The sequence below is a fragment of the Camelus bactrianus genome, chromosome 21 (assembly GCF_048773025.1).
Source record: "Camelus bactrianus isolate YW-2024 breed Bactrian camel chromosome 21, ASM4877302v1, whole genome shotgun sequence".
Classification (NCBI taxonomy): Eukaryota; Metazoa; Chordata; class Mammalia; order Artiodactyla; family Camelidae; genus Camelus; species Camelus bactrianus.
The window spans coordinates 6,456,539-6,483,608 of NC_133559.1; the positions used below are offsets into that span (position 1 = coordinate 6,456,539).

At 44.0% G+C, this 27,070-nt stretch overlaps 1 protein-coding gene and 3 long non-coding RNA genes across 5 annotated transcripts; 2 read left to right on the forward strand and 2 right to left on the reverse strand.

The window, feature by feature from the left end:
* The first annotated feature begins 606 nt into the window (after nucleotides 1–606).
* LOC105068227 (cornifin-B) lies at nucleotides 607–2,375 on the forward strand. The gene is made up of 2 exons (XM_010954062.3): nucleotides 607–762; nucleotides 1,793–2,375. Exon 2 carries the CDS (start codon nucleotides 1,812–1,814, stop codon nucleotides 2,079–2,081), a length of 270 nt encoding a protein of 89 aa, XP_010952364.2. The 5' UTR covers nucleotides 607–762; nucleotides 1,793–1,811; the 3' UTR covers nucleotides 2,082–2,375.
* Nucleotides 2,376–3,928: 1,553 nt separating this feature from the next.
* LOC123616594 (uncharacterized) lies at nucleotides 3,929–8,337 on the reverse strand. Of its 2 annotated transcripts, none has more exons than XR_012501308.1 (4): nucleotides 8,266–8,337; nucleotides 7,792–7,984; nucleotides 4,470–4,558; nucleotides 3,929–4,238 (listed from the first exon to the last, which is right to left on the reverse strand). It is a non-coding gene; the product is annotated as an uncharacterized LOC123616594 (long non-coding RNA). The 2 variants fall into 2 exon arrangements; XR_006724598.2 differs by lacking the exon at nucleotides 8,266–8,337 and adding an exon at nucleotides 8,139–8,259.
* Nucleotides 8,338–16,202: 7,865 nt separating this feature from the next.
* Nucleotides 16,203–17,722, forward strand: LOC123616573 (uncharacterized). The gene is made up of 2 exons (XR_006724574.2): nucleotides 16,203–16,404; nucleotides 17,120–17,722. It is a non-coding gene; the product is annotated as an uncharacterized LOC123616573 (long non-coding RNA).
* Nucleotides 17,723–24,829: 7,107 nt separating this feature from the next.
* LOC123616593 (uncharacterized) lies at nucleotides 24,830–26,349 on the reverse strand. The gene is made up of 2 exons (XR_006724596.2): nucleotides 26,148–26,349; nucleotides 24,830–25,432 (listed from the first exon to the last, which is right to left on the reverse strand). It is a non-coding gene; the product is annotated as an uncharacterized LOC123616593 (long non-coding RNA).
* Nucleotides 26,350–27,070: the final 721 nt, after the last annotated feature.

Below are 27,070 nucleotides of genomic sequence, written 5' to 3' on the forward strand. Positions count from 1 at the left end.
AATTAGCTTTTGAAAAGTCTCTGAAGTAGGAGAGGGGTGAAGGTGTGGTTGGTGAAAGGAAAGCAGGTTTACCCAGATTAACAAGCAGTCGGGGAAGGGTGGGGTTGGGGGGTGATAATTAAGTAATTCCGAATGTACGTCGCTCTGCGGAGTTAGGAGAAAGATGGGGGACTTGGGTGTAAGGGGCTAGGATGTCGCACACCAGGAGTCTATAATCAGTCAGTTCTGTTATCCCATAGCATCTACCTGACAACTCATGCCCAGCTCGGCTCCTCTGCATCCCTTCCCTTCCCACTAGCTCACATGCCCAAACGTATTCTATCCCACAGGACACAAAGAATGACCATCTCAAGGAAAAAGAGCAGAAAGGTAGCAAGACCACCGAAGGACTCAGCTCTCCCTCCGGGGTGAACCCTTTAAACCCCCCAGGAAGCAAGCCTGTGGCTCACCCCTCCCCCAAAGCAAGCTCTACACCTGCGTCTAAGGGGAAGGGTGGCAGTGGGAACTGGGCCCAGATGACATCATTGTCAGACAGCCGGTGCCAAAAAATATCAAGTGGGTGGTTTTCATCACAAAAGCTGAGCCAACGGGTAATTGAGGGGAGTGGGGTGAATCATGTCTGACAGGTAAGGAATGAAAACAGAGGGGCCCAGGGTGATTGCATTTCCTTGAGGCAGGGCTCATTCATTGTATAAAAAGCCAGCTGGCCGTGGACTTCACATCAGACCGGAGCAGCTAGACAACCCGTTCTCTGTGTACCAGGTGAGTCTCTGATTGGAATCAATTTGAAATTCTTCGTGTTTTCAGTTTTGGGAAAATGGACAAATACGCGTAAGAGGGCTGAAGCAGGGTATTAATTGGAGGGAGAGGATACAGGGGTAGCCTTATTTTAAATTTAACATGGTTCGGGTTTGAAAGGAGCTTAGAGCTGGTGAAGTTGGTGACCTCAGTGGACAGCTGTGGAACTGGGGGTCGGGGAAGGGGACAGACCTGTGCGAGTTCCCACAGTAAGTGAGTAGCAGAGTTGCAACTAGACCCCGGGCCCAGGGCACACTCAGCAACACCACTGTTCTCTCGGCTTATGATGCTTATAAAATTTTTAATTCATAAGATGGACTTTTCTGAATATTTATTATATTTAAAGCTCTCTGCTAGGCATGGTAGGCACCTTAGATGGTTACAGAACTTACTGAATAAACTTACAACCTAGCAGGCAAGCTAATGCATGAACACACACAGATGAAATGCAAGGTGGACAGTGACTGGTGAGAGAGAGGGGGGCAGGGAAGGGCGGGGGTAGTTTGGGGAGCTCCCAGGGACCGCGCACATTGCGAGCTATGGTGGAAGGCTATTTGGACAAGCAGAGGTGGGAAGGAAAGCATTTTGGAGAGGACTGTGTGAACAAAGGCCAGAGTGAAGTCGTAGGAGCTTAGATTCAAACAGAGGCATCCTGTAAGGGTGTGTACAAGGCAGTTGTCTCTACAATATCACTTTCCAAAAGACTTAATATGTGTTCTTGGGTCCTTGTCAGTGAGGGATGTGACAGGTCTGGGGATAGGAGAGAGCCAAGGAACCAACCCCACTGAAATGGAGCAGAACGAATTGCCTTTAAGTTCCTCCTCTTGAAAGACCCAGAAATATCAAGGCATATTTTACTCTCATGTAGTGGGAAACAGCTAGGGGAGAGGAGAGACCATCTTATCTAAATGGGCCTGAAATGAAATCTATCTGGCATTTAACTTGGTTTCTTCTCTGTTGGATCAAATCACTGAGTCAGCTTTTCTGTCTCCAGGTCCAGCCTCCTTGGAAGCATGAGTTCCCACCAGCAGAAGCAGCCCTGCATCCCACCCCCCCAGCTTCAGCAGCAGCAGGTGAAGCAGCCCTGCCAGCCTCCACCCCAGGAACCATGTGTCCCCAAAACCAAGGAGCCATGCCACCCCACGGTTCCGGAGCCCTGCCATCCCAAGGTTCCGGAGCCCTGCCAACCCATAGCTCCGGGGCCCTGCCACCCCATAACTCCAGAGCCGTGTCCCCCAATGGTCATTCCGGGGCCAGCTCAGCAGAAGACCAAGCAGAAGTAACGTGGTCCACAGCCAAGCCCTTGAGGAGCCGACCACCTGACACATCGTCCCTCCTCCCATCCTGCTTATGCGTCCCATTCGCAATTAGCCTGCTGTCACCCTGAGTCATAACCTTTCCCTCTTTGTGCCCTTTAACTCAGTCTGGAGGGCTCCTGAGCCTCTGGATAAGGCTGCAAGTCTCACTGGCTGAGCTAGCGTTGTGGCTGCTCAGGGCTCATCTAAGGAGGGATGTTGGGGTTGGGGGAGTCAAGTGAATCTTCCCTGCTCCGCCCTCATTAAATCACTTTTAACTCATACCTGGCTGTGTGTGTCATTGGCCAACTCAGCTTTCTTTGTGGTTCTTTCACGTGAAGCAGGAACTGCGCACAGCGAGGGCTGTAGTCAGAAAGCGCCTGACCTGGGCACTGGGAACGTGTGTGTGTGTGTGTGTGTGCGTGCGTGTGCAAGCTGTGCTCACGGGCATCGCTGGGCTGGCAATGGGACAGCAGGCAAGGCCACCAGGGCCTGTTACCTCGGGCAGCCTGAGCCAGAGCGGGGCTTTCTTTTTGCCCTTGAGTAAATTATTCTTATCTGGGTATAGATGGTGTCTGCTTCATGCCACCTCTGACTCTGAGCCTTTGCCCCCAAATCACCTTTATTCTGTTCAGTTTATTTCTTTATTATTATTACAAAGAAATAGAGCTTGAACATGTTCCAATATGATTATCTGTTCTTCTCTCATCCTTCCTGATGCCCCAGCCAAGGACTTAAACACTCACACACACACATCCACGTCTACACATACCCACCTACCCCCTCCTACACACACACACACACAGATCTCCAAATCACACAACACATAGACACACACACACTGTCTTAATCAACCAAGTCTTTTTTTTTTTTTTTTCCTCTCTCTCTTTCTTTCTTTCTTTCTTTCACTGAATCCCCAATGTGAAGACTCCAACGCGGTAGCAGGAATGGAATAGCATCTACAGTGTCTGCCCTAGAAGGAGCCTGAGAGAAGCGATCTTCACCCTCTTTCCCATATAAACATACATTCACACAAATACACAGACACAAAAGCACACACGCACTTATTCTCTCTCTCTCCCTCCGTTTCTCTCCGCACACACATACGGGGTACCTCTTGGAGCAGAACATAAAAGCAAATGTAACAAACAAAAAAGAAAACTTTAGGTAGATAACAGAAGGAAAAGAGATTAATATTGATGAGACCAAAAAAAATCAGCATGAAGCTGAGGGAGAGCAGGTCATTAAGATATAAAATGCAACCTAAATGTCCATCGACAGATGAAAAGATAGAGAAGATGTATGTATACAATGGAATGTTACTCAGCCATACTAAGAATGAAATCTTGCCATTTGCAACAACATGGATGGACATAGAGGGCATTATGCAAAGTGAGATACGTCAGACAGAGAAAGACAAATACCATGTGGTTTCACTTATATGTGGAATCTGAAAGAAAAAAAAAAGCAGAAACAAAACAAACAGAAGAAAACAGAACCAGATTCCTAAATACAGAGAACAAGCTGGTGGTCACCAGAGGGGAGGGTTTGGGGGATGGGCAAAATAGGTGAAGGGAATTAAAAGATACAAACTGCCAGGTATAAAATAAATAAATCACAGGGATGGAATGAACAGCAGGGCGAATCTAGCCGGTAATATTGCAACAACTCCTCATGGTGACGGTGGTGACTAGACTGACTGTAGTGATCAATTTGTAACATACACACAAAAGCTGAATCGCTGTACACCTGAAGCTAACACTGCATGTCAACTGTACTTCAATCAAAAAAAGTCAACCGAGTCCCCCGAAAATTTTTAAACATTTTCTAAACCATAAATTGAAGTTATATTTATTTTTAACACTTATTTTACATGTTTAGAAAAACTGAAGCACACGAAGATATTGATGAGCTAGAGGAAACATTTTTCTCCAGAACCTTCCTAAAACCCTGCAGCAGTTTCTGGGCCAGCAGCCCAAAAACAGGGGAAAGAAGGTGTAGTTAAACATCTTTTTTCTTTAATGATCTCACACATAAACCCCCACAGAATTCGAAATCTTTGGGGGAACCCCCGCCCCCCCAGAGCACCACTCCATCCACGCCGCTGACAACCAACGATTCCAGTCTTGTCCACTGACTTTGAACCTACGACCACCGAGGGTTAAATAGGTTACCTGGCGGAGAAGGAGTTCTCCCAGTCTCAGTGCCTCCTCTTCCTCCTGCCCCTTTCCTCTTTGTAGGCACGACGCCACCCACCCAGCCCAAGGACGCCAGACGGCACTAGAAGGCAGGCTGTGCTTTTGCGTGAGGAACTTGGGGCACAGACTAGACCCAGGTCGGTTAACTGCAGGTTCACAGCCCGGGTGCAGCTCTCACCTGTGCAGATAAAGAAATGCACATCTGGCTCTCTTCCTGGGTGTATCTTGGTTTCCTGACGTTCCCCTGTACTAGCAGCTCCACGAGTGCTGAAGGAAAAAGAGGGCTGGTTTAGATGAGGGCTGTGTGATAAGGGAGTTCCCACTGGAGTGCCGGCTGTTTCCTCCCATTTTTGACTCAGAAGAGCCTCTTTCCTGAAAGTCTATGGCAGCCACTTTGCCAGCAGCTCCCGGCGGCTCCCTACATAATGCACTGGATTCTCTGCATTGTTGCCCTTCCCAGTCTCGTTTCACCTTTTGTCTCTTTTCTGCTGTATGTTCAACACTCTTCCGTTCTGGTCACGCCCACACCTCTGCAGAGACAAGTGCCTGCCAAATGGGAGGAGCTTATTTGATGTCTGCTGAGATGCTGAGCGGGCTCTACCCTCATCAGGGGATGATGCTGTGGATTTGAAGGGAATATTCTGAACCTCACTCTGTGGACACTCAGTTGCCACTGTCATTCTAACTGCCAGGTGCAGCAGGGCCCCCAGTTCTGAGCCTCTGCCCCACGTAGCAGCGTGGCTGCCCAGTCCTTTTGGGAATTTCAGACGGCTTGTGTGTTAGTTGGGAAATAACAGCCCAGCCGTCCCACTTCCCTATGACTGGGGCTGCCCGACCCTATAAAAGGCTATTCTTCATAACTGCCACCCTTTTGAAATTTTAAACTCAATCTGTGTTGGATGATCGGGTGAGTTGGAATTCTTGATATTCAAGTCTTTTTCTTTTCCACCAAGAAAACCCACGACAGATGTCAGGTTATGTTCTCCCAGCACAGTATCGGATCACTTTCTAAAGCACTTTAGTTTCACTGTGTGCCATAGTGATACATCCTTCTGAACACAACTTAGAATTTGAATCCTGGGGTTATTTATTGCATTCAATCGACATTTGCTGTTCCACAGTCCGGAGCCCAAATGCCTACATATAAATTTAAACAGCCACATCTGGTTAGTGGCTCCTCTACTGAGCAGCCTAGTTTCAGAGTTACTTCCAGAGCCTTCAAAAATGGGCCTTAGATCAATTCTGAGTTTCCTATGCTGACCTATCACATGATTTCTCTGACCTAAGCACTGGTTTCCATCACTGGGCAGTTGTGTTTCTCTTTCTGCAACTCAGATAGAGTATATGTTTCATGGCACGTCCCAGCCTGGATCCCCCTAGAACAGAGTCTACAGCAAAGTCACATGCAACTAATTCCTTCTTTGCAAATGTAATCCTAGGGAGAAAGAAGAAAGGATCAAGGAGGGATGAAAGCAGGCAAAAGGAACGACAATCTGTTACAATGAATATGTTACAGAGTAGACAACCACCAAGGGCATTTTTGTGAATAGTAATTTTTTGATTTGCATTTGCCTGATAATTAATGATGTTGAGTGTCTTTTCACAGACCTGTTGGCCATTTGTATGTCTTCTTCAGAGAAATGTCTGTTCAAGCCCTTTGCTTACTTTTTAATTGGGTTATTTTTTGGCTGTTGAATTGTAGGAGCTCCTTATATGTTTAGGAAATTAACCCATTATCAGATATATGGTTTCTATTCTGTAGGCTGCCTTTTCACTCTGTTGATTGCTTTCTTTGCTGTGCAGAAGCTTTTTAGTTTGGTGTAGCCTTGCATGATGACTTTTGCTTTTGTTGCCTGTGCTTTTGGTTTCATATCCATGAAATCATTGTCAATACCAGTGTCACAAATGTTTCCTTCTATGTTTTTTATAGGAGTTTTATAGTTTCAGGTCTCATGTAAGTCTTTAATCAATTTTGAGTTGATTTTTATAAATGGTAAAAGGTAGATGTCCAATTTTATTTTATTTTTTTTTGCATGTGGATAACCAGTTTTCCCAAAGCTGTTTGTTGATGAGACTATTTTTTCTACGTATGTGTTCTTAGCATGCTGGTCAAAGATCAGTTGACTGTATATGTATGGATTTATTTCTGGGCTCTCTATTTTGTTCCATTGGTTTGTACATCTGTCTTTATGCCAGTGCCATACTGTTTTCATTATTGTTGCTTTGTAACATAGTTTGGAATCAGGAGGTGTGATGCCTTCACCTTTGTTCTTCTTTCTCAAGATCATTTTGGCAATCCTGGCTCCTTTGTGGTTCTATATGCTTATTATTAAAAGAACAAAGGATATATATTGATAAGGTTATGGAGAAATTGGAACCCTCGTACACTGTTGGGGGGGAAATGAGCAGCTGTTTAAAAGTATGGAGATTCCTCAAAAAAATAAATACAACTACCATATGATCCAGCCTTCCCGTTTGTGGGTATTTATCCCAAAGACTTTAGATCCGCATCTCTAGGAGACAGTGGCACTCCCATGTCCATTGCAGCACTATTCATAGTAGCAAGATATGGAAACAACACAAGTGTCCGTTAGCAGATTAATGGACAAAGAAAATACAGAATCTAAACAAAATGGCATACTATTTGGCCTTTAAAATGAAGGAAATCTTGCCATTTGCAACAATATGGGTGAAACTGGAGAACATTATGCTAAGTGAAATAAGCCAGTCACATGAGGACAAATACTGTATGACTCCATTTATAGAAGGCATATAAAAGAGTCAAACTCATAGAAGCAGACAACGCAATGGTGGTTTTCATGGGTGTGGGTGGGGGAAATGGAAAGTCGTTAGTCAATGGATATAAAGTTACAGTTATGCTAGAGCAATAAATTCTACAAATTAGCTGTGCAACATTATGCCTATAGTTAACAATATGGTTAGTGTATTTAAAATTTAGGAGAACAGGTAAGTGTTCTCACCACGAGAGGGAGAGAGAGAGAGAAGGAGATGCTGGGAGCTATTGGGTATGTTTATCTTTTTATTATGGAGATGATGTCATGGGTGTTTGCATATGTCCAAGCTCACCTAATTATACATATTAAATATGAAAAAAATGGATTTCAGAAAGATTTCCTCTGCAGATGAATGAGGGAAGCATTATCTGTCAACTCACATACTCCAGTGGTGAGGCGTGGCTGTCAAGCATTAACTATCCGAGTCTGCATATCTACAAATAAACTCAAAATTTCCACAGACACCCTCATGCTGTTGCATCCTGGAACCGAGGATCAAGGAAGGAAAGGCAGAGTCCAAGGGATTGTGTGGGAATTCCATATAATCGTGGCTGGCAAAAGAGCAAGACCAGGAGACTTGGAGAGGGTTTAGAGCACCAACAACCACCCATAGACAGGCCCCAAGCAAGGTCCAGGCCATTGATGTGGGAAGAGTAGCAGCCTCCTGCCACCTGGAAAGGGGTCCAGCAGAAAAGATCAAGATACCTCTGGAGGTGGGCGTCTCCATCAGAAGCGATGTGACTCACGTCCTGTCTAAGAGTCAGTTTCCACAGTGCACACAGCGCTGGTGAAGAAACCAAGCTTCTCCGAAGGACAGAAAGAGGCTCAGCACCCAGCCAGTGCGTGTGCTCGTCCAGACTGGAGCAGCGGCGCTGGGGTAAACCAGAAGTTCTGGTGGCTGAAGAGAGTATTTTGTTAGGGTGAATAAACAAAGGTTAAGACAGAGCAAAGGAGAGCCCACCAAAGAAGGGAGACAGGCAGTGAGAAAGAGATTTCTTCTGGAACACAGGTCCATAGTCAGTTTAGGACACAAGAAAGACACGGATTCATACAGAGGAGCAGGAAGCAGGTTTCTCTGGAGATTAGAATCCCCGGAGGAGCAGCAGGACCGGGGGTCGAACATCCCTGTGTCAGGGGCCTTGAGAGGTAGTTTCAAGAAAGGGAGGGACCCTGACCAACCTGAGAGGACAGCCAATGTGATGCTGGAAGCTAGAGCTTAGGTGTGACAGTGGCACTGGCCCCACCCCAGAGGGATGTGGCTGGTCAAACAGTAGCAGGGAGGGAAGAAGATGGGTGGGGAAGGGAGCAGGGGAAGAGCATGACGAACCTTCACCTTCTCAGCTCAGACTGTGAAGCCTGTCATGAGATAGTGAATCATTTCCAAGAAGTCACTTTATGGTTGTCAAAGCCGTTTATGGACATCTTTCTAAAATAATGCTATTCTTCTCTCTCTCTCCCCACTTCCTTCCTTCCTTATTTCCTTCCTTCATTTCTTCCTTCTTTCCCTCCCTTCCTCTTTCCCTCCTTCCTTCATCCTTTCCTTTCGCCCTCCCCTGTCTGCATCTATACATCTAGCAGGGAAAATGATCATTGCTCATTACCTGAGCATCTAATAGACATTGCGTGAGGTTACAGGGCAACCAGGGCTTTGGAGAACTGGTGCAAGGGGATCCTGGTGGTGACTGTGCCTGGGATTCGGGTTCATGGGAGGAAACAGAGGTAGAGCAGTGGGAAGGGAGGAGCTGTTCACATTCCTGAGTTCTAAGGGTGTTTAGATTTCCCAGGGGCCACACCTAATAAGAGACTGTGCATTGAGGTCAGTTTTGGGTCGGTGACCTGTGTTTCATCTTATCCTAATCAGAGGATGTGACTGGAGTGTGAACTCAGAGGAGAGCTTTCTTGTTCTTTGTCACTCACAGAGAAGAGAGATTCCATGAGAGGCAGGATCATCAGGGCTGTGCCATCATGTTGGACAGATGCAGCCAATCCTGCCTGTCCTCCCCAGTAGCATCTGCTCGCTGTGGCGAACATCGCACATCAAGGGTCTCTCCAGAGTGATGCGCTTCCAAAGGAGGCAGCTGGTCCTCTCCTTTCCTCTTCCAGGCCTGAGTCCACTGAGAGATGGGGTATCAGCGACTCACATATTGCCTCCATCCCCGGGGCCTCCAGTAGGACCAGTAATACCTAGTGTTCATCTCCTCACCCACTGAGGAAACAAAAATGCTCAACACACTTACTTGGAGCTAAACATTAGGGTCCTGTCCAAGAAGCATGGTTATTTCTGGTCCCAGAAGCCTGGAACTTCTCCCTGAGTTAACTCATTGCCACCCAAGAATCCTGTTGCCCGTAGCAACCACACCACAAAGGGTAGACAGTGAGGACAGACCCAAATGACATCATTGTCAAACAATAAATAGCAAAAAAAAAAACAAAAACCAGTTAAGCCAGAGGTTTTCATTACAAAAGCTGGAATGAAGATAGATTAGCCGCCCCCAAATCCCGCTTCCTCTTATTCTGCATAAAACGCCAGCTGGCCAGAGACGCCTAACCAGACCCGAGAGGCCAGACAGCTCGAACTGCTCTGCATACCAGGTGAGACTCCCCACTGGGATTTTCTTAATATTTGCCCAAGGGCGTTTTATTTTGGTTGGGATCTCTTTGCCATGCTGCGGTATATTTATTTCAAATGCGAAGTAATTTGCGTTTAAGGTGACGACAGCTCTTTCTGACTTCTCACTTTAGATTACAGCTGTGGGACTTGGGGTCAGAAAAGGGGAGTGGTTTCTGTTGATCATCTTTTCAGTTAGCAGGAGGATACAGACTACAGCCCATGTCCAGGGCACTTTCGGTGACACTTTAATACCCTCTCTAATTAATATTGAGAATATGCAATGTTGAAGGCACTGCATTGGCAATGCAGATTCAAAAGATATGTTTTTCTTTACTCCAGGAACCTACAATCCATCAGAGAACATGATACATAGGTGAAATGTGCAAACATGCTACATGTAAAGTAATTAGTGGAGAGGGCGAGGCAGGTACTGTGCTGTGACAAGATGAGAAAATGACTTAGAATCTGGCAGAGAGCCTCTGGGAGGAGAGCCATGAGGGGTGAGCATGTGTGGACAAGCAGTAACAAAATGGAAAGCCTTCCAGAAAGTGTGCACAGAGAAGACGATGTGAACAGAGGCTCTTAGGTGGAAGCACATGGGCTCAGGGGTTTTCCTGCGGGAGCTGAGGCACTCTGCATGGTGGACATCAGAGGGTAGACTCCAGGATTTGAACCTGATCCCCCTTTCAAATGATTGAAAACCTGGGACTTGGACCAATCCTAGCAGCCTGGTGTGATGTTGCTAATGTAGGTCTTCAGAGTCACCAGGAGGAGAGGAAGCACAGGGAGAGAGGCTCCCCGCCCCTGGAGCAGAATAAGGCAGCGTGCCGCTCCTCCTCTTGAAAGTGGACAGGAACCCCCCAAGTTTCCTTTGATCTCAAATTCAGGGAAACAAAAATAAAGAGAAGAGAAGCTCTTATTTCTGAAGGTGCATGAAACAAGACATTTGTCATTAGACTTGGCTTCCTCCTTGTTTTACCAAAACACTGAGTCAGCTTTTCTGTCTCCAGGTCCAGCCTCCTTGGAAGCATGAGTTCCTACCAGCAGAAGCAGCCCTGCAACCCACCCCCTCAGCCTCAGGAGCAGCAGGTGAAGCAGCCCTGCCAGCCGCCTCCTCCTCAAGAACCATTTGTCCCCATAACCGAGGAGCCATGCCGCCCCAAAGCTCCACAGCCGGGCAGCACCAAGGTTCCAGAGCCAAGCCATCTCACCATAGTTGAGCCATATGACACCAAAAATCCTAAGCCAGTCTACCCCACGGTTCCTCAGCCTGGAAAACCCGATGTAGCAGAGCCATGCCCCCCACCAGTCATTCCAGACACAACCCAGAAGAAGACCGGCCAGAAGTAACGTGGTCCACATCCTTGCTCTTCAGGAGCCCCCGCCAGATGCCGAATACCTTCTTCCCTTCTGATTCTGTGTCTTCATTGTGTAGACCTTGTCTTCAGTATTTTCTCACCCTCAGTCACAGCCTCTCTCTTACCTGCATCCTAAAGATATGTGCTATAAGGTTTTCCTTACACACTCTGAAGAGACCTCTGAGCTCTGAATTATGCAGAAGACCTTAGCAGCTTTGCTGGTCCTCAGTTGCTCAGGGTTCATCTGAAGGGGGAACCTGGATGGAAAGAAATGTATGTCTCCTTTTCTGCCACTATTAAAACACTGTTAAGCACACTCCTGGCTGTTTGTGTCATTGGGTGACTGTGCCCCATCCCCTGCTATCCCTTCATGAGTGGGACCTGGAGACAGAGAGGAGTTGGTATAGATGTCCTCTGTCTCCTGCTGGTACCCTGTGCTTCCATCAGCGTGTGATTGCATCTAGGGCCTCCCCTGGAACGCCAGCAGCTGTTGTGCAGTAGAGGCCAGAGCCTGTCACTTTGGGCAGCCATGCCTGGAGCAGGGCTCTTCTCTGGCCCTGGACTCAGTTATGCCTGCTCCAAGCCACCTCTCATCCTGAGAACCCTGTCCCCAAGGCTCCTGTTATTCAACAACAACATCAAAAAAAAAAAAAAAAAAAAAAAAAAACGCGAAAACATCACTCCTACATACTTGAACCCGTTATTCTGGTTTTATTCTCTCATTTTTACCTTACAGATACCCAACACATAGAGACACCCGCACACAAGGAGACATATCCATTGTAAACAGGCACACACTCATGATTTGACCCATGGGCCTCATATAATTAACACTTCTACTCAAGTCCTTCCTAGCCTTCCCACTTCTAACCACAAAGAGCAGTGATCATCAGAGGGGTCCTAGTGTCCTGAAGTGACGCTTCTATTTTGACGCACTTAGTCAAGGCTCCCTGACCCGCGTTCTTGATACATACACACGCCCGAGGCTATAAGTTAGGGCCCAGTTGTCTCCTTTGTGTTTCTTTCTCCTGGTGCTTCCAAAGCTTTAGGAAGGGTGCTGATTGTGGCATGCTACCTTGTCTGCTGAGCCATTTCTCCAGCCTTTCATAAAGTTCCTCCTTGGGCATTCTACCCGAACACTGGCCATTTGGATGTCACTTTCCATTAGGGCTGAAGCTTCACAAATGAGTTCCAGGAATTAAGGGACATTTCATTTGTAATGTTATCCAAGGCCAAATTCAGAGTTGTACAGGGTTCTGTAACAGTTGCCGGAAGCAGCAGCATCCTTCTGGCCTGACTACTCACAGCTATTGTTTGTCGCAGGAGAGATATTTTGTCCAGTGTCTTAGATGGATTGTGCCTCTACCCATCTGGCAAAACTGGGGTTGACAGTGAGTGCAGCTGCATTGTCTGCTGTTTGAACTAGTTCTCTCGTCCTGTACCTAGGTAACCTTGCCCTGAGTGAATGAGAATGGGCTGAGGGGAAGGCACTTGCCAGACTGGTATTGCTCTTGGCAATCTGGACCAGCACAGCAGCTGAACTTAATATCCCTTTCCAAAGGCGAAAAAGTTTAGGTTCAAATCAGTGGCAGAAGGACAGAAGGAGAAATAGTAGCAGAGGACAGAAGACTGAATAAATATATTATGCAAAGAGGAAAATCCAACATTACCTTGCTTCCTTGAGAGAGGCTCAGACCAAAAAAAAACAGGTGATTTTCTCTTAGCAATTATACCAGATGCTCGAGAGGGTGCGACCATGTGTTAGCTGAGACTACCCCTGCTTTTGGAACTTTATAAAATTAAACAGAATTTTTAAAACCTGAGTGGCATCATCTGGAAGATATTTTGACTACACAGTATGATGGTGAGCTGTACCAATTATTAACGACCGAGCAGAACTGTAGTAATGTGCCAGTGTTTTCTGACGCTTGTTTTCCAGGATACACGTACTGCCAAAGATATTATTGGGGGTGGAATTACCAGGAACTACTCCTATGGGGCCATCTAACAATGTAGCATATAATTCCCTGCAGACTGATCACTACATAACTATAAATCTTGATGACTGAATGCTTAGAGATTTCAATTATGTTGGACTATTATGTTCAGTTGTAATGGACAACATGTAGCAGTATAAATATCATCTTTTTTGTTATGGATGCAAAGCAAATAAACAGAATAGGAAAAGATGATGGGTTTGATGGGATTAAAGACATAGGCATATCATGGTGGATCTAAATTACGCTGAGGAGTGGTCCCGCCTTGAGAGGAGAGCGCCTATGCAAGTCCTCATGGAATACTCAGGAGATACCACGTCTAGGTGTGACTGCTACTTGTCTAACCCCATAACTACCATATGGGTCCTCACGTACTGGGTACAAAACACGTGTTCTAACCGTACTCAAATAATTAGTACACAATGGCAACTGAAATAGTCTATAGGGGCCATTTGTGATGACACTGCTTTAGACACCTGGTCTGAGGTGCTGTAGTGATGGCTGTTCCGGGATGGTCAAGGCAAGTGGTAATCCTGGTCTAAAGCCCTTCCTTACTGACAGCGGCAATGACAGTGCTGGGAACCCCGCTTGTCTAACTGGCAGAATGTGATGCTAGGTTGACACTGTAATCCTTCCATCTCTGGAGCAGAGCTGGTGACTGTTCCAGAGGTTTTGAGTGTCCCCTCTTCCTCTTCCTCGTCTCATTTTCCTCTTCCTCTTCCTTTCCCATTTATGAAACCACAATCTTGAAAGCTTCCTGATTATTGGGCCAAGACAAGGGAGGAGGCTTTAATAACATCACTTTAAAGGTTTAATTTATAACAGTTAATCAGCCCTACTGGCTGCACGAAGACTTTGACAAGATATGAAAGGCTTAGTCACTCAATGTATTGGCATCATGTCAATGAATCAAACTGCACAGTTAAGAGATATAGACTGGGGAGTGAGAGGACGACATGGCAGATTGTGGGAGCTGAAGGAGAAGATGGAGAATAAACATGAAAATAAATTTTAAAAATTACTGTCTTTTAAAGACCGAAGCATGTTTGGAAAGAGTAGAAGATAGTAAATATATAAGATCAGCCCTAACTTCATCTTTCACCGAGATTCCAAAACTTCAGTGCTCTGATCCTCTCTCCCCTCCCCCAAACTACTCACAATCACTTATGTGTGATGCTGTGAGTCTTAAATGATATCTTACATTTATTTTTGGTTTCATGCAATTTAAACCTGGTTTTTACTTATGAATAAAAAGGATTTACTTCCTGATAAAGGAATTTCAAGCACATAACTGCAGTTTAGGGGAGTGTTGGGGTCAGATGAGATGCAACATCCAGATTCCATTAAAAGTGTGTCCCCACGTTCCACAGTCACATAAAGCCAGCATTTTAGCTTTATTCCTAAACCAGACAGGGCCCATGAAGAAAAGCTTCAGTGCCCAAGGGGACAGTAGAGAAAAGAGGATAGGTCAGGTCAAGGGCTGAATGGAGGAACTGTAGAAGAAATTTTGCAAGGTGAATCTCTGAAAAGGCAGAAATAAAATCTTTCTCCAGGGTTGGAGAACATACTAGGGCATTGTTTCCTGAACTTTAGTTATTGCAAAAAGGCCCATTATATTTGTCATAATTGCTCATCACCTGTATCATGTAATCTTAATATTTTTTACTTTAAATTCACTTGATACTAACTTTTGCCATTTTTAATTTAATTGCCCATAAGCAATCATGGGCATGAAATGGTAGATGAAATGTTTAAATTATATATACATAGAGAGAGACAGAAACAGAGACAGAGAGAGACAGAGACAGAGAGAATGTGAATGCTGGCAAGTCCAAAATCTGCAGAGCTAAAATCCTGCTGGGAAGCCATCATGCAGGGCAATTATTTCTTCCAAGGGGAAGGCCAGCCTTTTGTTCTACCCAGGCCTTCAACTGATAGGATGATGTGTATCCACCTTACAGAAAGCAACCTCCTTTACTCAGTCTACTGATTTCAATATTAACCTCATCCAAAACATCCTTAGATAAATCCCGAGAATAATGTTTGACCAAATATCTGGGCAACATGTGCCGGTCAAGTTGACCCACATGTTAACCATCAAAACTTCCTGCCAGCACACCCACAAACTTTATGAAGAAAGTGAAATAAGAAAGAGGTTTATTTGACTTATATTCCTCTGTGACCATTACGGAAAATCCTGAATATAAATTAAAATTATTAAAAATTATTATTAATGTTTAAGATGTTGTAAATGAATGGTAATTAACTCCAAAGACTGAATTAATAATTAAGTACTTTTAGCTTTCTCTTGAATTTACCATTAGATTTTATGTCAAAATGTTTTTAAGTAATTTATGAATATTAAATACCTAGAAAATTGTTTGAATGGTATTGCTATTTAGACTGGATTTCTCAATAATTTGAAAAGTGCAGGAAGACAGAAAATTTGAACAATCTTAACTTGACATTTCTTAAAAGGTGAAGGAATAGAAAGAAGTCAGTTGGGAGAAATTATGCAGGAGCAGGGAGTTTGTCATGTTGGGGAGTTGTGAACAAGAAGCTTACTTTCCGTTACAGGTCTATGTTTGAGCTCCCAGAACGCTGGAATTACACTAGGTGAGGCTGTGCTCCTATGGAGCCCCTTGGCCTGAGGTGGAGCAGATTTATAAAGGCCACAAGGATCTACTTTACTTGAAGGAGCAAAGCAGTGAAAGGACGGCCCTAGAGGTCACCGTTTTACAGAATGTTTCTAAGTATCATGATGGAAAGGCAGGTGAGAAGACCTGAAACTTTCCCTCAGTCCATTTTAGAAGAAGAAAGCAGACTTGGGTTAGCAAGCCACCGATCAAGGGGAAATGCATTATAAGAAGGATCCGCGATAAAGAGAAAGGTGTCACCAGGTAGCCAGGCTCTTTTCAACCCATTCTGTACAACAAAATGGCAATCAGCTCACGTGGACCAGGGCAGGTAGGCAATTCAAGGAAGGTGAGAAAAGCAGTCATTGTCCTTAATCAAGAAAGAGAGACTTTGACCACCACTTATAACAGCCCCCACCACCCCAATTCTCCCACTGCCGTAAGTCACTGAAACTGAGGGCTAAGGTAGGACTCTGTGAGTCAGGAGAACTTAATCCAGTGGGGAGATCCTGGAGCAGGGCATTTCCTGTTTTCAGAATCCCAGTCAAGCCAGGTGTGGATGGATTTGCATTTTGGTTGGGAAATTACTGGACCAGGCCAGCTTTAGTCAGCTCCACTTCCCCCTGGGTGGGGCAGCAAGCCCCAATAAAAAGGTCCTCTGCGCCACAGCTGCCATCCTCCTGGTGCTCCAGTCCCCGTCGACTTTGGAGAAACTGGTGAGTCTGACTCTTAAGTTCAGCTGTGTTCTTGTGCTCCTAAATGTTGAGTTCGATCTGAAGACAGCAAATTTGGTGGGTCCAAGGTCATGATCATGGGTTTGCTGCTACTTGGTTGATGGAAAACTGGAATCTGGGCACAGTGCTATGACTGGGATTCTGGTACAGAGTTCAACTTCCTTTATGGAAAAAAGAAGTTAGTAGGAAATCTTTGACATGATGAAGAGGTGAGAAAAAAACCCAAAGTATTTTTCTTCTATTTAATACCCCTCTGCTGTGATTTCAAAGGCTTATGCTGTAGAAGGTGTGAGGCCCGTGTATTCGTCCTGCTGGCCCTTTGCTCTGTGTGTGAGTCAGTCTGGTGGGACCTCAGGAGAGACAAGGATGACAGGAACTGCCTGTGGCTTGCCCAGGATTTCAGAACTTGTGATGGCCTTTCTTGAAGATTTTGTTTCATACAAATAATATTGCTTAACATTCTTTCACACAGAGGTATTTTCTTTGGAAAAATTGTGTGAGAAAAGAGAATGTTTTCTCTGGGCAGGTGAAACAATTTGCTAAAGAGGGAAAAGCCAGAAATTCACTAAAAGGGATTGAAGAGATTCAAGGAGAGTCTTAGAGAGTCGAGAGGAACTACCTCGGGGTGCTGATGAGCCTTAGCTTTGCTCTCCGTAGCAGTTCCTTCTGGTGAACACTGTCGTATAATTTCTTTCAGATTGGAAGACTCCAGAAAGATGTCTTACCAACAGCAGCAGTGCAAGCAGCCCTGCCAGCCACCTCCTGTGTGCCCGCCACCTAAGTGCCCAGAGCCCTGCCCGCCACCTAAGTGCCCAGAGCCCTGCCCGCCACCTAAGTGCCCTGAGCCCCGCCCGCCCCAGCCCTGCCAGCAGAAGTGCCCCCCGGTGCCGCCGCCCCAGCCCTGCCAGCAGAAGTGCCCACCCAAGAGCAAGTAGCGGCTTCAGCACTCACGGGATCAGGAAAGGAGAAGGCCGACCGGCCCATCCGGGTCCTTCCGCAGCTCCACCTTCGTCTTCCCTTCAAGGCCCATCGTGGATACAGAAGCAGCTTCTCCACCCTTCCCCTGGAATATGCCCGTGGTGATGCCTGACGGACGGAGGCGTCCCTCCGGGGCCTGCTGTCCTGCCGCCCCCCGGGAGGCAGCCGAGAGGGCGTCACAGCGCTGCAGGAGCAAGAGCGGCGGCTCCCTCCCGGGCGCCGGCAGAGGGTCCCGGCTGCCTCCTGTGTCCCTGCGTCCCCTGGGCCGTTGTTCCTTATCCTCCACTTCCTGAATAAAGCACAGCTCTTTTCTGCGGTGGAATGAATGGTTCCTTCTTTTAAGACCTGCATTGAGCAATGTCATATCGTCATTTTGCTTTATTTCTATTTTTCTTTGATCCCAAGTTTCAGGCTCTCACGATCAGTGTTATCTGAATTTTGAATCATGTCAAAGATTATTTCTATGTAATTTTAAATCCATGTTGTTTTCCTTCATTACTGTCTGATTGATTAGAGGAAGAAATAATTTACCTCCTCAGGATTTCAGCCCTTCATGGCAATGGCGAAAACTGTATTACATTGAAAAATTGTCCTAGGAAAAAAAAATTAAATGAATGTGTGTAAGGTAGTTGGCACGATGCCGCACACAAAATTGGCACTTGGTGAGACAGCAGACCATCACTGTCTCCACCCTCACCCCCGTCACCGCTACCACCATGGCTGCTCCGGCAGGAACCTGGCTCACACATAACCGTATAGGAAAGAAGACGATTCTTAAACTCTATGACCTTTTCATATCTCTTTCTTCTTTTTCTTTTCTAATTAACCTAGTTCTTAATGTGACGTTTTAGATGAAGAGCTTTTGGGAATTAGTGGAATACGCTGCATAAAATTGCAGTTGTTCTTAAAACGTGGATAGTAAGAAGGGAAATAAAATGGGTCCTTACAAGGCAAAGTGCTGCCTCCTCTCCATGTGAACCACCTGCTCTTCTTAAATCAGTCTTATTTTATTTTTCCACCTCTGAAGTTACTCTCTCGTTTGTTTTGGCCTCATATGAAGAGCACTGGGGTTTACAGTGTTTATGCAGATTCGCAAACTTACTGTTGCTCTGCGGCTTGTTTTCTAAGTGCTTAACCTGCCAGTCAAGTAAGCTGCTTAAAGAGGGATGTGTCCTTTAGGTCTATCTTGTGGTCCCAGGTGTCCACAAACAAAATAGTTAATTCAGATTCTGCACATACACGCACATACATACATAGATAAATATAACATTATTTTTAAAAGCAAGAAAGTCTTCATGCTAAATTGTGCTACAGAAGATTAAGATCTTTCTCTCAACAGTCTTCGCTCACAAAGCTAGAAGTCAAGCTCTCCAAGATGATACAACTGCAGATGGAAAAATATTCCTTGATTACTGCTCAGCTTCTATCAGACTGTAACTCAAGTGAAAAATCATCTCTGATACTTGGGAGTTGCTTCTTAGTGTTATTCGAACTGATACAGAAATTAGTTCCTTGGGGCGGGGTGCTACTGTAACAAATCTTAAATACACAGGATTGGCTTAGGTGTCTGGAGGTGGTTGTCAAAAAAAAAAAAAAAAAAACAAAAAAACCAAAACCTGAAATTGGAAATTTTAAATGTGGAAATTCAATGGCAAAATTTTGCTATAACAGTAATTTGGGAGGCAGACCAAATGTTGGTTATTTGTTGTATTCAACAGGGTATTTCAATAGACATATGTTCAAGAAGTAACTGGTTTGCAGGCCAGAAGTGAAACAAAATTGAGAAAGAAAAATATAGCCCAGAAATTCAAAACCTCCCCAATTAGAAAACTCCCCACTTGTAAACCCCAAAGAGCAAGGCATGAGATTTGACATGGTTTTGAACGATATTGGCAGTGGAGCCATCCATGCCTTGGCCTTTCTCTGAGGGAAATTTTTGTATTATTAATGCTATCTCTTTATTTATGAGAGGTATGCAAATTTCCTACTTATTCATGAACCCATTCCCATAATTTCCGAATGGGGATTTATACATTTCATCTGTGTTATCTAATTCGTTACTGTACAGAGTTGATGTTCACAGTATTCACTTATAATCCTTTTCAGTTTCTGTAAAGAGAGCAGTGATATCTCCTCTTCTTTGCTGATTTCAATGATTCGAGTCTTCTTTCTTTTTGTCTCGGTCAGTCTAGCTATAGGGTTGTCAGTTTTGCTGAGCTTTTCCAAGAACCAACTCTTGTTATTTGTATTCCTTCATTTGTTTTTCTATTTTTCAATTTGTTTATTTCTGCTCTAATGTATAATATATCCATTTTTCTCCTTGCTTTTCTTTGTCTTAAACGTCAATAAGTTTACTGATTTTAAATCTTTGATTTTGGGTGGGGTGGAGCAAGGAATCATGTCTTTATTAGGAAAGTCAGCAGATTGAGAAGATGGGAGACTAATGTCCTGAAGACCCATCCTCTCATCTCTTTTGATATAGATGTTTCCAGCCATGACTTTCTTTCTATGCTCTGCATTGCCTGTATCTCATAAGTTTTTGTATGTTGTGTTTTCATTTTCATTCCTCCCACAGTGTTTTCTAATTTTACTCGTTATTGCTTCTTTGAGCGACTGGTTATTTAGGAATGTGCTGTCAAACTCACAGAAACAGAGAGTAGAATGGTGGTTAGTAGGGGCTGAGGGCTGGGGCAAAGATGGAGATGCTGGTCAAAAGGGTACAAGCCTTCGGTTACAAGATGAATAAGCCCTGGGGGCCTAACGTACAGCGCAGTGACTCTGGTGAATAACACTGTGTTGTGCGCTTGAAACACACTAAGAGAGCAAAACACAAGCATCATCACCACACACTACATGGTAACGATGTGAGGTGACTGATGCATTAATTAACCCGATTGTGGTCATCATTTCAAAAAGTATCCATATGTCAAACCATCACATTATACACCTTAAATATGCACAATTTTATTTGTCAGTTATACCTCAATAAAGCTGGAGGGGAAGAGATGAAAGAGAATAACCATCATACAAAAGAGTGACAGGGTTTGAGAATCTCTGTATGTCTTCTCCTCCTTGCATTTACTAGCTTCTGGTACTATAACTCTGAGACAGTCGCTTACCCGTTATTCTCTGTGTCCTTTGTATCCATCCCACAGAGGTTATTTCTTTTTAGTTACCTAGACTGACCACACTAAACTGATTAATGTGGAAAAGTGGGGAAATAAATCAGGAAAATTGTTTCTATTCTTGAAAACTCAGTAAGTCTTTTTAGTGTTGGTACATAGTTTATTGAGTCATCAACTTCCCCCAAACTTATGAGGTACCTGATATATTTCATTTATGTGCTAGTAACCACAGGTCCTTTCCCAGAAGTAATTTTCAGGACTGATTTATTTTGATGTCTTTCCCTCTTAACAAAATAGTGATACCTTCAGGACTCGGGCACCATAGGTGGAATGACTACAACTTCTGTCTCTTTTCTATGTTATTACAGTCAACTGAAAGTGGACTTAAAGTTCAAAACCACTCAAAATAACATCCCTTGCTCTTTGGGGTTTGCAAGTGGTGAGTTTTCTAACCCAGTAAGGTTTTGAATTTCTAGGCTATATATTTTCTTTTTTTTTTTTTTTAACATTTTTTATTGGTTTATAATCATTTTACAATGTTGTGTCAAATTCCAGTGTTCAGCACAATTTTTCAGTTATTCATGGACATATACACACTCATTGTCACATTTTTTCTCTGTGAGTTATCATAACATTTTGTGTATATTTCCCTGTGCTATACAGTGTAGTCTATTCTACAATTTTGAAATCCCAGTCTATCCCTTCCCACCCTCCACCCCCCTGGTAACCACAAGTCTGTATTCTCTGTCTGTGAGTCTATTTCTGTCCTGTATTTACGCTTTGTTTTTGTTTGTTTGTTTGTTTTTGTTTTTGTTTTTTAGATTCCACATATGAGTGATCTCATATGGTATTTTTCTTTCTCTTTCTGGCTTACTTCACTTAGAATGACATTCTCCAGGAGCATCCATGTTGCTGCAAATGGCATTATGTTGTTGGTTTTTATGGCTGAGTAGTATTCCATTGTATAAATATACCACATCTTCTTTATCCAGTCACCTGTTGATGGACATTTAGGCTGTTTCCATGTTTTGGCTATTATAAATAGTGCTGCTATGAACATTGGGGTGCAGGTGTCATCCTGAAGTAGATTTCCTTCTGGATACAAGCCCAGGAGTGGGATTCCTGGGTCATATGGTTAAGTCTATTCCTAGTCTTTTGAGGAATCTCCACACTGTTTTCCATAGTGGCTGCACCAAACTGCATTCCCACCAGCAGTGTAGGTGGGTTCCCCTTTCTCCACAGCCTCTCCAGCATTTGTCATTTGTGGATTTTTGAATGACGGCCATTCTGACTGTTGTGAGGTGATACCTCATTGTAGTTTTGATTTGCATTTCTCTGATAATTAGTGATATGGAGCATTTTTTCATGTGCTTTTTGATCATTTGTATGTCTTCCTTGGAGAATTGCTTGTTTAGGTCTTCTGCCCATTTTTGGATTGGGTTGTTTATTTTTTTCTTATTGAGTCGTATGTGCTGCTTATATATTCTGGAGATCAAGCCTTTGTCGGTTTCACTTGCAAAAATTTTCTCCCATTCCGTAGGTTTTCTTCTTGTTTTATTTCTGGTTTCCTTTGCTGTGCAGAAGCTTGTAAGTTTCATTAGGTCCCATTTGTTTATTCTTGCTTTTATTTCTTCTAGGAGAAAATTTTTTAAATGTATGCCAGATAATGTTTTGCCTATGTTTTCCTCTAGGAGGTTTATTGTATCTTGTCTTATGTTTAAGTCTTTAATCCATTTTGAGTTGATTTTTGTATATGGTATAAGGGAGTGTTCTAGCTTCATTGTTTTACATGCTGCTGTCCAGTTTTCCCAACACCATTTGCTGAAGAGACTGTCTTTATTCCAATGTATATTCTTGCCTCCTTTGTCAAAGATGAGTTGACCAAAAGTTTGTGGGTTCATTTCTGGGCTCTCTATTCTGTTCCATTGGTCTATATGTCTGTTTTGGTACCAATACCATGCTGTCTTGATGACTGTAGCTCTATAGTATTGTCTGAAGTCTGGGAGAGTTATTCCTCCAGCCTCTTTCTTTCTCTTCAGTAATGCTTTGGCAATTCTAGGTCTTTGATGGTTCCATATGAATTTTATTATGATTTTTTCTAGTTCTGTGAAATATGTCCTGGGTAATTGGATAGGGATTGCATTAAATCTGTAGATTGCCTTGGGCAGTGTGACCATTTTAACAATATTGATTCTTCCAATCCAAGAGCATGGAATATCTTTCCATTTTTTAAATTCTTCTTTAATTTCCTTCATCAATGGTTTATAGTTTTCTGTGTATAATTCTTTCACCTCCTTGGTTAGATTTATTCCCAGATATTTTATTACTTTGGGTGCTATTTTAAAGGGGATTGTTTCTTTACTTTCTTCTTCTGTTGATTTATCGTTAGTGTAAAGAAATGCAACTGATTTTTGAACGTTAATTTTGTAACCTGCTACCTTGCTGAATTCTTCAATCAGCTCTAGTAGCTTTTGTGTGGACCTTTTAAGGTTTTCTATATATAGTAACATGTCATCAGCATATAATGACACTTTTACCTCTTCTTTCCCAATTTGGATCCCTTTTATTTCTTTCTCTTGCCTGACTGCTGTGGCTAGGACTTCCAGGACTATGTTGAATAGGAGTGGTGATAGTGGGCATCCTTGTTTTGTCCCAGATTTTAGTGGGAAGCTTTTGAGTTTTTCACCATTGAGTACTATGCTGGCTGTAGGTTTGTCATATATAGCTTTTATTATGTTGAGATATGGTCCCTCTATACCCACTTTGGCGAGAGTTTTTATCATAAATGGGTGTTGAATAGGCTATATATTTTCTCCTCATTTTTTTTTCATTTATGGCCTGCAAATCAGAAAATTATTTCCAGAATATATGTCTATTGAAATACTCTGTTGAACACAACAAACAGCCAACATTTGGTCTTCCTCCCAAATTTCCATTAGAGCAAATGTTTTGTCATTGAAAAACATGTATTACCATGCTTACGATTTCCAGTATCAGTTTTTTCCAACCACTTCAAGACTCCTAAGCCAATGCTGCATATTTAAGATTTGTTCAGTAGCACCTCCCCTCGAGGAACTAATTTCTATATCCGGGCAAATAGCTCCAGCCACAGTAAAAGGCTCCCGAATACCAGTGCTTGTTTCCACACATGTCACAGTCTGATAAAAGCTGAGCAGTAATGGAGGAGTCATTTTCCACCTGCAGTTCTATCACTTTGGAATCCTTTACTCCTAGCTTTGTGAGTGAAGAATGCGGAAAGAAAAAGATCCTCTTAATTTTAAGTGGGTTAAGTGTAGTATGATTTAACATGAAGACTTTGTTGTTTTTTAAAATAATCTTATATTTTTGGGTGTGTGCGTTTGTGTGCTTGTGTGTGTGTATGTGTGTGTCTGTGCGGGATCTGAATTAACTATTTTGTTTGTGGACACCTGGGACCACAAGATAGACCTAAAGGACACATCCCTCTTTAAGCAGCTTACTTGACTGGCAGGTTAAGCACTTAGAAAACAAGCCGCAGAGCAACAGTAAGTTTGCGAATCTGCATAAACACTGTAAACCCCAGTGCTCTTCATATGAGGCCAAAACAAACGAGAGAGTAACTTCAGAGGTGGAAAAATAAAATAAGACTGATTTAAGAAGAGCAGGTGGTTCACATGGAGAGGAGGCAGCACTTTGCCTTGTAAGGACCCATTTTATTTCCCTTCTTACTATCCACGTTTTAAGAACAACTGCAATTTTATGCAGCGTATTCCACTAATTCCCAAAAGCTCTTCATCTAAAACGTCACATTAAGAACTAGGTTAATTAGAAAAGAAAAAGAAGAAAGAGATATGAAAAGGTCATAGAGTTTAAGAATCGTCTTCTTTCCTATACGGTTATGTGTGAGCCAGGTTCCTGCCGGAGCAGCCATGGTGGTAGCGGTGACGGGGGTGAGGGTGGAGACAGTGATGGTCTGCTGTCTCACCAAGTGCCAATTTTGTGTGCGGCATCGTGCCAACTACCTTACACACATTCATTTAATTTTTTTTTCCTAGGACAATTTTTCAATGTAATACAGTTTTCGCCATTGCCATGAAGGGCTGAAATCCTGAGGAGGTAAATTATTTCTTCCTCTAATCAATCAGACAGTAATGAAGGAAAACAACATGGATTTAAAATTACATAGAAATAATCTTTGACATGATTCAAAATTCAGATAACACTGATCGTGAGAGCCTGAAACTTGGGATCAAAGAAAAATAGAAATAAAGCAAAATGACGATATGACATTGCTCAATGCAGGTCTTAAAAGAAGGAACCATTCATTCCACCGCAGAAAAGAGCTGTGCTTTATTCAGGAAGTGGAGGATAAGGAACAACGGCCCAGGGGACGCAGGGACACAGGAGGCAGCCGGGACCCTCTGCCGGCGCCCGGGAGGGAGCCGCCGCTCTTGCTCCTGCAGCGCTGTGACGCCCTCTCGGCTGCCTCCCGGGGGGCGGCAGGACAGCAGGCCCCGGAGGGACGCCTCCGTCCGTCAGGCATCACCACGGGCATATTCCAGGGGAAGGGTGGAGAAGCTGCTTCTGTATCCACGATGGGCCTTGAAGGGAAGACGAAGGTGGAGCTGCGGAAGGACCCGGATGGGCCGGTCGGCCTTCTCCTTTCCTGATCCCGTGAGTGCTGAAGCCGCTACTTGCTCTTGGGTGGGCACTTCTGCTGGCAGGGCTGGGGCGGCGGCACCGGGGGGCACTTCTGCTGGCAGGGCTGGGGCGGGCGGGGCTCAGGGCACTTAGGTGGCGGGCAGGGCTCTGGGCACTTAGGTGGCGGGCAGGGCTCTGGGCACTTAGGTGGCGGGCACACAGGAGGTGGCTGGCAGGGCTGCTTGCACTGCTGCTGTTGGTAAGACATCTTTCTGGAGTCTTCCAATCTGAAAGAAATTATACGACAGTGTTCACCAGAAGGAACTGCTACGGAGAGCAAAGCTAAGGCTCATCAGCACCCCGAGGTAGTTCCTCTCGACTCTCTAAGACTCTCCTTGAATCTCTTCAATCCCTTTTAGTGAATTTCTGGCTTTTCCCTCTTTAGCAAATTGTTTCACCTGCCCAGAGAAAACATTCTCTTTTCTCACACAATTTTTCCAAAGAAAATACCTCTGTGTGAAAGAATGTTAAGCAATATTATTTGTATGAAACAAAATCTTCAAGAAAGGCCATCACAAGTTCTGAAATCCTGGGCAAGCCACAGGCAGTTCCTGTCATCCTTGTCTCTCCTGAGGTCCCACCAGACTGACTCACACACAGAGCAAAGGGCCAGCAGGACGAATACACGGGCCTCACACCTTCTACAGCATAAGCCTTTGAAATCACAGCAGAGGGGTATTAAATAGAAGAAAAATACTTTGGGTTTTTTTCTCACCTCTTCATCATGTCAAAGATTTCCTACTAACTTCTTTTTTCCATAAAGGAAGTTGAACTCTGTACCAGAATCCCAGTCATAGCACTGTGCCCAGATTCCAGTTTTCCATCAACCAAGTAGCAGCAAACCCATGATCATGACCTTGGACCCACCAAATTTGCTGTCTTCAGATCGAACTCAACATTTAGGAGCACAAGAACACAGCTGAACTTAAGAGTCAGACTCACCAGTTTCTCCAAAGTCGACGGGGACTGGAGCACCAGGAGGATGGCAGCTGTGGCGCAGAGGACCTTTTTATTGGGGCTTGCTGCCCCACCCAGGGGGAAGTGGAGCTGACTAAAGCTGGCCTGGTCCAGTAATTTCCCAACCAAAATGCAAATCCATCCACACCTGGCTTGACTGGGATTCTGAAAACAGGAAATGCCCTGCTCCAGGATCTCCCCACTGGATTAAGTTCTCCTGACTCACAGAGTCCTACCTTAGCCCTCAGTTTCAGTGACTTACGGCAGTGGGAGAATTGGGGTGGTGGGGGCTGTTATAAGTGGTGGTCAAAGTCTCTCTTTCTTGATTAAGGACAATGACTGCTTTTCTCACCTTCCTTGAATTGCCTACCTGCCCTGGTCCACGTGAGCTGATTGCCATTTTGTTGTACAGAATGGGTTGAAAAGAGCCTGGCTACCTGGTGACACCTTTCTCTTTATCGCGGATCCTTCTTATAATGCATTTCCCCTTGATCGGTGGCTTGCTAACCCAAGTCTGCTTTCTTCTTCTAAAATGGACTGAGGGAAAGTTTCAGGTCTTCTCACCTGCCTTTCCATCATGCTACTTAGAAGCATTGTGTAAAGTTTCAATAAACAATCAATACCATGGAAATGCAAACAATTATAAGAGAATACTGTGAACAGGTATATGCCAACAAATTGGACAATCTAGAATAAATGAATAAATCCCTAGAAGCATACAATATTCCAAGACTGAATCACTAAGAAATGAATAATCTTTACAGACCACTTACTAGTATTTAAATTGAACCAGTAATCAAAAAATCTCCCAAAACAAAACATGATCAGACAGCTTCACAGGGGAGTTCTACCAAATATATAAAGAAGAGTTAATACCTATTCTTCTCAAACTATTCCAAGATTTGAAG